At 34.0% G+C, this 14,794-nt stretch overlaps 1 protein-coding gene across 4 annotated transcripts; it reads right to left on the bottom strand.

The window, feature by feature from the left end:
• Positions 1-3,350: 3,350 nt before the first annotated feature.
• On the bottom strand, positions 3,351-10,750 carry LOC107790774 (CTP synthase-like). 4 transcript variants are annotated; one of them, XM_016612742.2, is made up of 23 exons: positions 10,386-10,749; positions 10,094-10,227; positions 8,997-9,076; positions 8,053-8,139; positions 7,890-7,940; positions 7,695-7,812; positions 7,553-7,609; positions 7,345-7,409; positions 7,165-7,248; positions 7,024-7,074; positions 6,859-6,921; positions 6,725-6,771; positions 6,514-6,583; positions 6,356-6,418; positions 5,918-6,007; positions 5,805-5,843; positions 5,463-5,690; positions 5,273-5,358; positions 4,673-4,721; positions 4,498-4,578; positions 4,312-4,405; positions 3,959-4,152; positions 3,351-3,830 (listed from the first exon to the last, which is right to left on the bottom strand). In XM_016612742.2, the coding sequence occupies exons 2-22, from the start codon at positions 10,209-10,211 to the stop codon at positions 3,974-3,976; spliced, it is 1,800 nt and encodes a 599-aa protein (XP_016468228.1). In that variant the 5' UTR covers positions 10,212-10,227; positions 10,386-10,749; the 3' UTR covers positions 3,351-3,830; positions 3,959-3,973.
• Between the last annotated feature and the right edge of the window lie 4,044 nt (positions 10,751-14,794).

The following is a 14,794-nucleotide window of genomic DNA, read 5'->3' as shown; positions in this document are numbered from 1 at the left end:
TGATACTTTCTAGCTGGTAGATGATTTTGAATAAACAAGGACAACGAAAGATAAGGTTTAGATTAGACGATGGCGTAGGCGAGGGATGACGATATCATGCTTTTGGGTGTTAGTTAATCGATTGAGGAACCGTATCTTAGTAGTTTTAACCCATCTACAATCGAACATATCTTATTTTCTCTATGCATGCTAATTGTATGTGTTGATATTAATTAGGAAAAACTAGAGGTGTAGCCACAAATAAATATTACTTGCCAATAATTAGCCATTAAGTCATGCTACCAAACAACAACAATAACAACAACATACACAGTATTATCCTACATTGTGGGGTCTGAGTAAGTCATGCTACCAAAAATAGTCTAAAAAGTTACCAATAATATACAACATTCAAAAACCTAGGCAAAAGAAAGAATATTTTTTTGATGGATATGATTGGAATTCATTGAAAACATACAGATAATCGAGGAAGATTGAAGGTGATTTGGACTGGTTTGAAGTCAAAATTCATTACCAATGATAGAGAACATTCAAAACCTAGGCAAAAAAGAATTGTTTTTCAATTGGAGGTGATTTGAATTAGTTTGAAGTCAAATTTTATAGTTGAAATCGAATTTTGAAATTTCTCTTTAACACATTATCTAACATGAGTGATGCTTGGGATATATAGGGGATACATATTTGATACATATAGAATACACAAATGATGCATGGGGGATACACGGGAACATATATATCTCATCTTCTTCCATGTCATCTTCTATTTCGAGTTTGTCTCAAATTTTAATTCAAAACACCTCAAACTCAACTAAATCGACCCAAGATTGAGATTCAAACTCCTTAAGATATATGATATACCCAATATATATTCCGACAATACCCACTCCAAACAAATTCAAAAATCTGAATTTTCAAACTCTACTACTGGTAATTTCTATTTCAAGCGATTACTTTTTAAAAAAAATATTTCTGTTCAGTTTTAATTTTACTGTATTTCTTTGTAGGGTAGTATATTTACTTATATTATATACATGTTTGTTACTTAATTCAACAAACAGCATAGACATATTAAGTGTTGTTTCCAAATAACGTTGTTTCTGTAGTGTAAACGATTTGATGAGAGGGTTTTCGTGGAAAACAAATCTTGTAGGCTGAACAAGGTACTGATGAGGTCTACACTAAGATAACCTTGATGCCTGAAGCAGCAGAAGTAAGAAATTGTAAAAAACCTCTTTTGAAAAGAGAAGAAGTTCTCTTTCAAGTTCCTCCACATTAACAATTTCATTTCCAGTACAATGGTGGAGAGGATAAGCATGGAAAAGAAGGAAGCTTTAGCCACTTTCTAATAGAAAAGGGATTTAGGCTAATATTATGAGTAGCATATTATGAGTATAGTTGGCTAATATTAGTAATATTCTATAAATCGACTAAAATTAATGGAGTAGTATTTTTGCTCTAAAAGCACAAGCTGAATAGTTTCCCCTATTATGCGACCCATCAAACATCTACACTGTATTTACTATTCGTAGTTATACACATTAAATTTATCATTTGTAGCTATATTTAAATTTTATAGCAAATTCATGAAACAAGAGAGCAACAAGCTCTCGTAGATTAGTTGGTTACAGTGCCCGCTTAGTTAGCGGAGGTCATGAGTTTGGAGCATTTTAATTTTCTGTATTTATGTATTTCGCCTTGGTTGTATCCGTCGAATGCAATTAGACAAACTATAATTACTAGGTTCTAGACTAGAGTGCTTTGTGAAAATTCCTCTTAATTATTCTCTTTATATTTGTTGCCTTCTCTTGTTCATTTTCATATGGATTGTAACTTTCGGAAAGTGGGTATAGGATATAGCCAGAAAATACATGAATATTTGTGCTTTTTCTAGCATAGGATAACCATATTAGTTAGTTGTATATAAGTAGACACACGGCACACTTGTATCTCTTTCACAATTTATGAGAATCAGTTACTTCTCAGATATTGCTGTTCTCTCATCTCTTTCAGCTAACATTCTTTTCTCTTCCTCCATAACTCACCTGGTAAGATCCAACTCCGTGGCCTAACCTAAACAGTGTAGAATACCTTTGGTATAGTATTTGCAAAGACATGTGATGCACAGGCCTAGAAAGACGAACTTATGTTATCTCATAATGGGACAAAAGTTTATAATATTTTCTCCCACTGGACCTCTTAACCGATGCCTTAGATTAACCCCTCAATCTCAAATAAAGAAAAACCCAAGATGGTAAAATGTGGCCTTGGGTATTGTCTAACATTTTCCCTCAAGGTTGAACTTGTTCAATTGAAGTACCAACAGAGAACTTCCTTTAGTTATCCATCCAAACAAAAGAGTACCCTCTTTAGTAACCGTGGTCTCATTAGTAACGTTCATATTCAATCATATCATTGTCCTCTTGAATTTAAGTGATACATGTACCGAGAAGGTAAGAGATGTTTTTGCACCATCATTATAGTTTTATATATTGCAATAGGTCACTTAACGTATTTGAACTTTGAAGTCCCTTCATGTCTAGGAGCTCCTATCTTAAACGACATATACGAATTAGTAGGGTTACCCCAAATAGCTCATTTTGAATGGATATATGAGCATAACGAAATTAAAATTAAATTAGGCGGACACAATTTTAGTGGGGCATCTCACTTATAGCAAGTACTCTCTCTTTTCCAATTTAAGTGAACCTATTTGATTGGACACGGAGTTTAAGAAAAAATGAAGACTTTTGGAATTTGTGGTCCTAAACAAGTCAAAAATAGGCCCAGAGTATTTGTGTGGTTATAAAAGCTTCTCATTAAGGGTAGAATTGTAAGTTTAAGCAAAATTGTTTCTAAATTTAGAAAGGGATTATTCTTTTTGTAACAAACCAAAAGGAAATAGATTCACATAAACTGGAACGGAGGGAGTATGCAATATCTATGTCACTATCATTTAACAAAATTTTATCCTATAAGTCACTAACATAAATGACGACCTAATAGCATAAAAATTCTTTACTATCTATATATAAAAGTTAAACCCTAATAATTATTCTTTCCGTTTACTTTTACTTGTTCACTATAAACTTTGCACACTCCTTAAGAAATAATAAATAAAATACATATTTAACCATAGTACCCATAATATTGATAATATTTTGAGAAGTCTTAGGAAATAATTTATGAAATGAGCAATTAATTATAAGGGTAAAATATGAATGAAAAAAAATATATAGTCTTCTCTTGATTTGCTAAAATTGACTAGTACAAGTGAATAAATTTTTAATATAGTGAACAAGTAAAAGTGAATGGTGGAAATATATCTCAATCACAAACAAGGCTAACTGGTATTGATGCAAAATTTTAGCTAAAATTATGAGAAATTCGATAATCCGAAGTGAAGTACACGATGTTTGCAGCAAAGTGGAGGACATTAATGCATTACAAATTTGAAGGCTAGAGGACCAAAAACTAAGGAGTCCAAATACAAATCCTTCCTCGAAAAGTTAAAAGAAACCAAATAAACGAAGCACATTCTATTTAGCCGGCTTTAATAGTAAGCTATTTTGCTGGTTTACAGTCGCAAGTTTCATTCAGCTTCCTGGTACGTTCCATGTGCAGCTTAATCACTTCATACTACACAACCTCCATAGCTAAATATAAACTGGACCAACCAGTCTCCAATCTTTTCTAGCACTCTAATTTACATCCCATATGAAATAACAAAGACAGAGATTTGATCGTAATAGCATTGGCCGTCCCGTTTCCGCGCCAGTGTGCTGCAGCTACAACAGGGTGTTCCGAATAAAAGACCGGAATCCAGCTCTACCCTATATAACGTTAATTAGAGAAGCTGTAAAAACCCTACTGCTCTCGTATGGCTATATATACCAAATAGAAGAAATGCAGTAGCAAAATTGATTAATCAGCAACCTAGGGCCAAGTGCCCACGACGTACTTGTTACTGTTCCCTTTAGACATGTATACCATTCCCCTTGCTATAAATGCCATCTAACGATCCATTAGCCAGCTTTGACCCATTGACATATCGATGCGATTTTAGTCCTGACGTACCATTGCTCAATCCCCATGTCTTGGGAACACCCTTCTTCAAGAAAGTTTCGAGCTGCCCAGTTGCTGCGGCTATAAGCCCTGTTTAGGAAAACAAAAACAAAAGTCTAGAAGGACTAACACAACCTCATGAAAATAACATGAAACGCCGGGCATATCTATAAGCCCAGAGTCCAAATTCATAAAAAGAATTCATTTATTTGGCTCCTTGTCCCCAGATATCTTAAACGGGAGAAATACCTAAGAAAAGGGCAGAAGGTTTTCCTGGCCTTGATTTAAATTCTGGATGAAATTGTACTCCAACAAAGTAAGGATGATTCGGCAGCTCAACAATCTGCAGAGGAAAGCGTCACATAAGATCAACCAACCACAGCAACATATAACTAACTAGCACGATTGCTTAATTTAATGGTTTAAGATGTTAACCTCCATACGGCGGCCACTTTCATCTTTGCCAGTGAAAGAAAGACCAGCATTTTCAAATTGCTGCACCATATCAGGATTCACCTAAGAGAGCATGAGACAAGCTCTTTAGTCGTAAAGTCCACATAAGAGTGTGGTCCACATGTAATTCTCGAAGTCCTTGCAAAAAAGTGTGTACCTCATATCTGTGTCGATGCCTTTCATCTACAAAGCTCTGGTTGCCATATCTGACACAACACATAAGCTTATTCAGTTGGAGATAGCAATAGGTAAATCATGTACAAACTAGGTTGATTTGTTGAAAACACTATGAGAAAAGGAAAGGAAAAAAGTATTACATTATGTAAACTTGACACGGACAATGGGATTGCCATTCAGCCTCTTAAAGGCACATCGCTAAAATAATGAAATTTAAACATCTGACGCTTTTGGAAATATAAGGCTGGATATGAGACGATTAATTTGAGCTGTCAGCTCAAAGGCTTCAAATTTCCTCCTAGCTCAATATAAATACCCAACTTTTGTTGATTTTCGACCAACCGCAAATACAAATGACCAATAACTCTGTCACAACTAGAAGACAACATAAATTTGATACCAGCAATGAAATAGTCACAAACATCAGTATGTTAAGGGATTCTTTGTGGTGCTATCTATCTTGCATTTGTACCGACTAAATCATCTTAAATAGTTGTGTATCTAGAATTTCCTCATTATGTTACTTTACAGTTCTGCTCATCATCCTATCGAATGAGGATGGAGAGAAGGAAGCACTTACAATTTTGCAGATTTACAATCGGCAACTTGAAAATATGTTCTCCTAGATCCAAGACGCATGGTACCACCCATATGAGTTTTTGAACCCTGTGATCATGGCAAACAAATTAGAACTGTGTACTACTAAAACAAAACTACAAACACAGGACAATCATGAGGGACAAAGGCGATAAAGGGAAAGTAATCTTAACCTCCGGCATAAAAATAACACAAGGATTCTGAGTGTTGGGATCAAATTCTGTACTGTTTGCATCTAGCAATCCAAGAATGGATCGAGCAAACTCAATAACAGCAATTTGCATTCCTAGACATATGCCAAGGAAAGGAATCCTGTTTTCACGGGCATATCTAGCAGCAAGGATTTTACCCTCCACACCTCTGTCACCAAATCCTCCGGGAACTAGGATAGCATCTGCCCCCTGCAAGGTGAAGACTTGTCCAACAAGTCAGAAACAATAGAATACAAGATAAAGCAGGGATATAAAAGAGCTGAATTTGGCCAACATGATGTTGCAGAGTAAAACCACACAAACCTTCAACAACTTCCAAGCATTTCTATAATTCTCGAGATTCTGCAAGTATAAATATCAGTCAGATTTAGAAAAGCAAGATATGTAAGCAAGTGAACATAGTGGAAAACAAATACCTCTCTGGCAGTTTCACACTCAAGGTCACTGGCTGCAATCCAATCTATACAAAGTTTCCTGTGGCAAGGTACAGAGGCATGCACAAGAGCCTAAAAATAACTCACAAAGTTTTAGATATTGAAAATAGAGAGGAAAAAAATATATCAACAGATAGTTCCTAACTATATTAGGGTAAAAAATAGAGATGAAAATAAATTAGGTTAAACAGAAAAGGGGGCTCAAAATGACATGGAGCATCGACAAATTCTCCAAATCTAGTAGAGAAATCTATTGCTTAATTATACGTCATTGGTAAAAACTGTTATGCATGCTGATCACTTCTTCAAATGTTAACTATATCAAACAACTAACAATTACATGAGAAGGTGGAACTGCAAATACAAACAAGAGAAGCTCCTCTATATATTTAACTGGATAACAGGTCAGAGTATAATCACCTTCAGTACAGAGAGGTAAGCATCTGAAAGCCCTGTGTACTTTCCTACCATGGCCACCCTCACCTGTAAATTCAGATGAAACAGTTCTGGAAGATGTGATGCAAGCTGAGAGACTAATTCCGAAAAGGAAAAAAGAGTACATATTTCATAGAACGTACAGGCTCATGCAGTTTGTCACAGAGTTCGGCCCGAGATGTCCATTCTCCCAAGGCAGGCTCTCGTGCAACGCTGAAAGTGACATAATAAATTCATTACCATACAAGAAACAGCACAAAATCACGACGCGTGAAAATGGGGATCGAATACTCCTTGTCATCAATCAATGTACATAACTGGAAACAGAAAGCAGTTGACAGTTATCAGACATACCCTTTAAGGTTCAGGACTCTTAGAATTGCTTCATGTGCCTTTTGATCCTAAATATACAAAATGATTCCTTTAAAGCTTACAGTGAGGATGTTACACAGAAATACAAGAAATAAAAGTGTGCCAATATCACTCACTCTTAAAAGCAAAGGAATGCGCCAAATGTTTGAGACGTCATAAAGAGTAATAATGTTATCTACCTGCATTGCAAGGAATATAGAACCTGAGCACTAGGAATTTTGAGAGTTGATGGCCTAAACAAGATTAACTGTATAAAAATAAAGATCATTTAGTCATAATACCAGAACATGGCAAAAGCGGGAAATTTTATCCTTAACATTCTCATCAAGTTCCTGAATAAAGAACCAACTTCAAAATCTGAACTTGATAAACGTAGAGATATGTGGACAATAGAGGGGGGGGAGAGAGAAAGAGAGAGAGACCGTTGTGCTCCGGCATGCTAAAATGTTGGGAGTCAATCCCAGGCTTCTCAAACCTCTAACACTGTGCTGAGTAGGTTTTGTTTTCTGAATTTAAAAAATGACAAAGTAATCAATCTGAGTGATTACTTTGATATAAGATATCCATCCACATGACCAAAAAATAAATTTATTGTATGTTACCTGCTCACCAACTACACTCAAGACAGGCACAAGGCTGACATGTATCAAGCAAAAATTACCAGCACCTAACAAGCAAAAGTTGTTGAAAAAATGTTAGTTGCACTTAAATTTAAAAGGTACTGAGCTCAAGATTTGCAAATCATAGAGCACAAATGACAGTTATATCATTTGGTTGTCAAGAATTCAAGTTTATACATGTAAACCTTACCCACACGATACGAAAATTGTCCTAATGCTTCGATAAATGGCATTGATTCAATATCTCCTGCATTAAGGGATAAATTACTTTTAGGAAAACACACATCATTTGACAACTTATCCTGCTCATGTGAAAAATCAGTCAAGTATACCTATTGTGCCACCCAGTTCTATGACACAAACATCTGGTGGACCCTCCTTGCCATCAACTGGTATGACCGCAACACGTTCAATCCACTCTTGAATGGCATCTGTAATGTGAGGGACAACCTAAACAAGTGACAGACTGTAAGAGCATAAATATTGAAAGAAATGACTCTATGTAATTCTCTGGAAAGGTGGTAAACCTGAACAGTCTTTCCCAAATAATCTCCTCTTCTCTCCTTGTCAATAACAGACTGCAAAACCAAAAATAACAAAGCACTTTCTCAGTTAAAATTTTCCACTATAACCTTTGAGTTTCACCAAGCATATAACAATAATCTGATAGGGAATTTTCAGAGGACGTGCCTGGTATATTTTGCCAGTAGTTATATTGTTGTCGCGGGTTAACTTAATGTCTAAAAAACGCTCGTAGTTTCCTAGGTCCAGGTCCACCTACAAGAAAAGAAGAAATATTGATATTAGTGATACACAGACAAACAGTTTGCACTTTATCTTTGCTGAAATTAAAGGAACAATCTAAAAACTTTAAATTATACACGAAAAACAGGAAATAATGAAAAGCAGAAATGTAGACCAAATTTTTAACTTTTTAAAGTTTTGCGCTTTAACCAGCAATAGTCTAACAGAAACCAAAGCATTGATCAACAATCAGCTAACAAAGTAACATGTTTTAGTTTAAATCTTGAGAGTCAAAAATAATACAAGGAATCTGCTCACCATCTCGATACTTAAACAAAAAAGAGAAACCAAAAATTATACTACCTCTGTCTCATTTTATGCAGCTTATTTTACTTTTTAGTTTATCCCAAAAAATTTCAACTTTCTTTATTTATAGCGTTGGACAAGCTTTTTTGCGCCAAAGGTATTTTTTTAAAAAATTAAAGGTGTTTGGCGAGCCGTTTAAAACAAAAAAATTAAAGTGCTTTTGAAATAAAGTAGAAACAGTTTTAGAGGAGAAAAAAAAATTCCCCAAAAGTACTTTTAAGAAAGATGTAAAAATACTTAAAAGTTTAGTCAAACACTAATTATTGTTTAAAGGTATTTTTCAAATTAATTAGTCAAAAATAAATTGGTTCTCGCCAAAATTACTTTTTAAAATAAGTTATTTTAAAAGTTGGGCCAATTTATTAGAATCAATTTAATTTTAAACTTTTCAATATAAAATATTTATGAACGGTGTAAGAGTTCAAGTTACAAAAAAGTATTTTTCTTTTTCTTAAACTCTGTGTTCCCGCATAAAATGTTTATGAGACGGAGGGAGTACTATACACGAGGGATTCATAGCTAACCTCTCCACCATCATCCAAGACATATACTTCTCCATGCTCGAAAGGAGACATTGTGCCAGCATCAGTGTTCAAATAAGGATCTGAACATGAAAAAGGAAGAGAAATGAATAGTAAGTAAGACAATATATATACAATTCTTCCACCTCAATGGACTACAACATCACATAAAGTAAACTGTACATTAACAAAAAAAAAAAGCCAAAAACCAAAAGGAAAAAAAGGAGGATCCATTTTCGTGAGAACCAAAGTTTCACCAAACTCGAGAGAGAAACATAGGAACTACAGCACTACTAACAATAAAAAGAAAAAGAAAAAAACAGAAAACTTTACCTGCTTAAAGAAAGAATGCTTCTTGAAATTGTTCTAATTTGTTTCTTTTTTGAAAAAGATAAAGTTATCTGTAAGTTGACTTAAAAAACAATTTTTGCACTTTTCTTTTTTTTTTTTCCAATTTTTTTTAACAAACACCAACTTCAAGTTCTTTCTTCGCAAGTTTTGATCAAAGAAATTCACTCCATGTTTAAAGTTTTCCGGTGTCTTATCGGCAGAGACAACAGTTCAATTGACTAAGAGATTTATTGGAACAGCAAAAAGTAAAAGGAAAAAACCTTTTTCCTTCCAAAAAAGTGAAAAGGTTATACTATCCCTTTGCAAATCTGTATAGAGGACACAGCATATTCTTCTATAATACAACTTTCATAAAGTCGAGATACTAGATAAGAGATTGACCAGAGAAACTATCAAAGACAATCAAAGATTTAGAGTCATTGTGTCCAGCTCTCATTTTGTTTTTACAGCGTTGGTATCTGAGCGACCTTACGCATACCCGAGACCTCATAGTTTACACAAATGGGACAAATGGAACAACCTTGGTTCAGGACGACTTTCAATTTTTAAAAGAATTATTTTAAATATGTACAAGAGTTCGAGCAAAAAGCAGTGAGTTTGGCCAAATCCACTGAGACTACACTATGCCCGCCCATGGAAACGAATAGCAAGGAAACTTTAAATATCCTTTCTTTCGCGCATTCTTGATTTACAAAACAAGAGAGGAGAAGAAATAGGCAAGAATTAAGAGAAAATGAGCTTGCAGAGACCAATCTTAATGGAAGTAACACGAAGACCGCAGGCCTTAAGAATAAGACCAATACTGCTTGCAGTGACTCCTTTTCCGAGCCCGCTAACAACTCCACCTGTAACCAACACGTACTTCATGATCTCTGCTTTACTTCTTCAGGTACACAAGGAAAAAAAAAGGACTCATTAGAAATTTTTGCACAAAAAGATATACAGCAAAAAGCAAATGTTTGCTCTAAATGGCGATATAAACATTGTGTGTGGGGTGGCCAAATAAACAAGGCAAGATGTGGGAAGGGGAAAAAACTTTACCTACTAAGAAGAGTCTAAGAAAAGAGTTATCCCAGGAATCTTTTTCCCCAAATTAACAAACAGTAGTATGAATTAATACAACCAACCTTATCCACTAAAAGGCGTTGTTTTTCATGTAAGAGAGAAACAAGGAGGTGCAAAAAGCATGAAGCGAATAACACTAAAGAGAGACAGAGAGAAAGTATGAATGAGGGAAGAAGAGAATGGATGAGAGAATGAGAGGGGTGTGAAGAAGCAATGGCGGCTTTATATAGTAAAATATGAGGGCAGGGGCGGATGCTAATAGGCAGAAAGGAGAAAGTATATCGGCACCCTTTTTCCAAAATTCTTTAAACCTCCCCAAACCCTTCCTCCCTTCCTCCCCCACTCGGTGAAATACTCAAAAAGAATTAAAAACAAAACCTAAGCCAAAAAGTAAAAGCAGAAAGAGAGAGGGAAAAAAAAGAGAAAATGGTTACCAAACGTGAAAATTGAGAAATGTTAGTGGGCGTTTGGACATAAGAATTGTAAAATATTAAAAAAGTGAAATTTTTTAAGTAAAAATTGTATTTTAAAATTAGAGTTTTATTTGAACATTAATAAAATTTTGGGTTGTTTTTTTATTTTTGTGAGTGATCTTAGTGAAAATTTTGAAAAACAGATTTTTAAAGTTTTTTAAATTTTTTAAATCTTGCAGAACTCATCTTCAAGTAAAAATAAAAAATTTTATGGTCAAACATTAATTTTGAAAAAAATAAAAAAAATTCAAAAAAAATAAAAAAATTCTTAAGTGCAAAGGGGTTGTTAGTATTCGCGCGCCGGGTCGGGCCAGAACGGAGAAGATGGAGGCAAGAAAAGTGGAGTACCCAATGGCCAACACCAATAAAATAAAGTTTAATTGAAAATATTAAATGCACTCCAGATTTTCGCTCTCTTTCTCAACTTTTTCAATCTTTTTATACCTTATCACTCTACTTGTAGCAGTGTTAATTCTTATAATACATAATTATATCAAAACCTATATTTATTAGCCAATATTATATATATACAGTAATTAATAATTTATGGGTTGCTGTGTTGTGAATAATAGTAAAAATATTGGATTTGTTGTCTGATACTAATATTTTTACTTCACATTTATATATAAAATATATAAATATTCTTGTATGACTTATGCAGGCTGTTGAAAATATGGAGTTTAATAAAGCCAACTAAATATTATGTTAAATCATTTTTTTATTAAATAACCAACCAAACATAGTATTACTAATTTAGATTTTTGTGTTGGGATTATTTTTGTTAATGGCAAACCAAAGAAACTACACGACACCAGCTAAGATCTCCTCAACTATTCCCTCAAAAGAACAAAGAGAAGTTAAAACAAACCAAATAAGTACTACATTTATGACGAGCTAACCCATTGCATAAATTAAATGCTCGCTAGTCAAAAATAATATAGTTTACGTATCATATTCATAAAGATTAGTTTCAATAGTGCTCTATAAATTTATGGATTGTCGTTATTCAGATATTCAGAATAATTGAACACTTTGAATTGACGTGGTTAAAATCTACGAGTAACAAACCAAAATTGTAAACTACTGAGATCGACCACAGAAGACTAGAAAATTGAGCTAGGACGGATTGTTATCAATATGAAAAATAAAGGTCATGAAAGGATATGTGCACAATAGTGATTCAGGATCTAACATTGTTTATATTCACTTCTAATGTTCTAATGATTCTCGCGAATTCACTCAATGATTATTTTAATCGCAAAGTCAAGATTCCTCTCTCGATTATCTGAACTCTACAAATTAAACTAATATGAAAAACTGTGAAGATATGCGAGAACACGTTAATGGACTAGTCTTTAGAAAAACGTCTCTCGGATATTTTTCTAACTTGGTTTAATCAACAATTCAAAAAGCTTTTTCGATTACTTAGAAGAATTACTAACTTAAACCAAACAAATAATGCAAAAAAGATAATCACCAAATTTTTAATTAGATAAATCAGTGAACAAATTTACAATCAATTGAAATCTCCATAAACGAATTCATGCAATTAAAACAAAAGTTAAAATCCACGAATAACACTCAAAATACTATATCCGTAAAACCCTAACTCAAAATACTATATCCGTCAAATCCTAAGGGAAACTACTCCATAGATATAGAGAAAGTCATCTCGGAAAGGTTCAAAGACATAGACAATATCAAAATTTATGATTCGATACAAACTCCTATTTCGCACTGATGGTTGGTTGAATCTTGACGAAATCTCATTTCTTCTTGATTAGTCGCTTCTCAATTCGTCCATAGGCCTAAAGTCCCTTCAAAACATATTTCGCATGTATTTATTCCAAGTAGGAACAGACCCAAACCAAATTATCCTCTTTGAGCTGAAGTAGGAATAATTGGGTGGTAAATTATACAGGCATGCCGTCGCATACGATGTGCCATGTGCCACTCTTATGGCATTCATCGAAGGTTTATTTTTTCTTGTTATGCAGGCCATATTGCACTGTCGCATTGCCCCACACGGTGTGGTAGTACAATATTCTTCCCTTCGCAGTTTTCTTTAATTTTTAGTATTCAGACTTAGTCTTCGAACCCCGAACACAATCTCGAGTTAATTTTTTGGGCTTCTACTCAAACTTCGTAGCTGCAATTCATCCGTTTTAGCTCCAAAATTATTTATCAACTCGGAATCGCATTCTACATAACATAATACATGTAATAAGTACCACTTACTAGCAAGTAGGCTCAAATACAATCAAAGTGCAGTAATTAGAGTGCGAAATATAGCTTAAAATGAGAGCTCATATCCTCAACACCCCACACTTAGACCATTGCTCTTTATCGAGCAATACAAACTACACTTCAAATAGAGATGGTCTTTTTAAGCCACTCTTCTAACTCATCATATCAAGAATATTTAAAACAGACTGAGCACCTTTCTATGACATCCTAGCCTCAAGACTCGACTCAAACGTACAAATTGTTTAAGACCCGCACGTTTACTCTAACAACAAAGTCAAAGACATTACTTTTTCCTTGCAAGTTTTGTGCCCCTCACAATAAACAATAGAGACTAGTCTCATACATATAAAATTCGAGAACAAATAGGGACTCGGAATAGAAAAAGTTAACTCACTCTCAGAAATAAAAGTCGTGTGCCACAAAAGATGTACCATATGCTTGCTCGTGGTATACTACTCAATTAATTCAATCTCGCTCAGTCAAGGATCAAGTATGACTTTATTTTATTATAATTTAGGCTGCTGAAATTTAAAATACAATTTGAATAATAGTGACTAACCCTCACGAAGCACTTTAATACATGCAACTTCACAATTCAAATTATTCATTGAACCACAACTTCCCCAACATTCACAACACAATGACACCAAATTCTCATTTTCTTTAATCACAATTATAGCAACAATTACCACTAGCAATGAATGATTTTATTTTCACAAAATATATATAAACACAAGATTTTTTTTCTTTTTTTCTTTTTCTGATTTTCTATTTCTTTTCTTCCTATGCTTTTCTCTTTATTTAACAAGTGGCTTTGACAATTCTTTTAAATTAGTGCACCCTTCTCCTTTTTTAATAGTTCTACTCAAAATCCAACCAAATCTCTATTTAGATTTTAACAAGCTCATAACAATTTCAAGTGCTCAAGGGAGGTAATAGATTAAAAAGTTAGTCAACTCAAGCAAAGGGATTAGGCTTATAACGTGGTTGCCAAAGAAATTAGATTACATGCTCAATGAAACTAACTAGAATATATAACAATTAGGTGGGCCAAAGGCATATATCTGGCTCAACAAAAAAAAATGCCTCTATCACTTCTTAGATTAAACAAGACTACTATTTTGCTTTGCACACACTCGGGGTAAGTTCTAGACATCAAATGGGATGCACAAAATACCAACAGAAAAACCCACAAACATATTGGCACATAACTCATTGAGAATCAGATCTATTCCGACTCTCTCATCAAAGTAGTTAAGCAAGACCAAGTAGTTTAAGGCACCACAACATGAGCCAAAAAATGAGCCTAGGCGTCACAAATAAGGCACTTGCTGTTCTCAAGGCACAAAAATTCAAAACAATTGCATCCAATTAGCACTATGACACAAGATTCTTTATGCCTACAAAAAGAAAAACTAACTACACTTAGTTCAAGCGAAACCCTTGAAAAAAAATACCGCAAAAAAAAATATCGGAAACTTGTTATACTACTTAAGATAATTAAACAAAGATGAAGACATATTTTTGGGGTTTTTTTGTATTTATTTTTGTTTTGTAATTTTTTAATAAACTACTAACTAAAAAATACATATTTATATCTCCTACCCTACACTTTAAATTGTGGCATGGTCCCACGATATACAAGAAAAAAGCAAGAGGTAAAGG

This window comes from Nicotiana tabacum, chromosome 19 (assembly GCF_000715075.1).
Source record: "Nicotiana tabacum cultivar K326 chromosome 19, ASM71507v2, whole genome shotgun sequence".
Classification (NCBI taxonomy): domain Eukaryota; kingdom Viridiplantae; phylum Streptophyta; class Magnoliopsida; order Solanales; family Solanaceae; genus Nicotiana; species Nicotiana tabacum.
This window is presented reverse-complemented; position numbering and strand designations above follow the sequence as displayed.

Bases quoted from the DNA above. Each gene is read 5' to 3' on its own strand.
- LOC107790774 (XM_016612736.2), bottom strand. From the start codon at position 10,211: ATGAAGTACGTGTTGGTTACAGGTGGAGTTGTTAGCGGGCTCGGAAAA. The intron at 7,813-7,889 runs GTTTACCACCTT...TCACTTGTTTAG, and splicing joins ATTTGGGAAAGACTGTTCAG to GTTGTCCCTCACATTACAGA. The intron at 5,844-5,917 runs GTATTTGTTTTC...TTATACTTGCAG, and splicing joins AGTGTGAAACTGCCAGAGAG to AATCTCGAGAATTATAGAAA.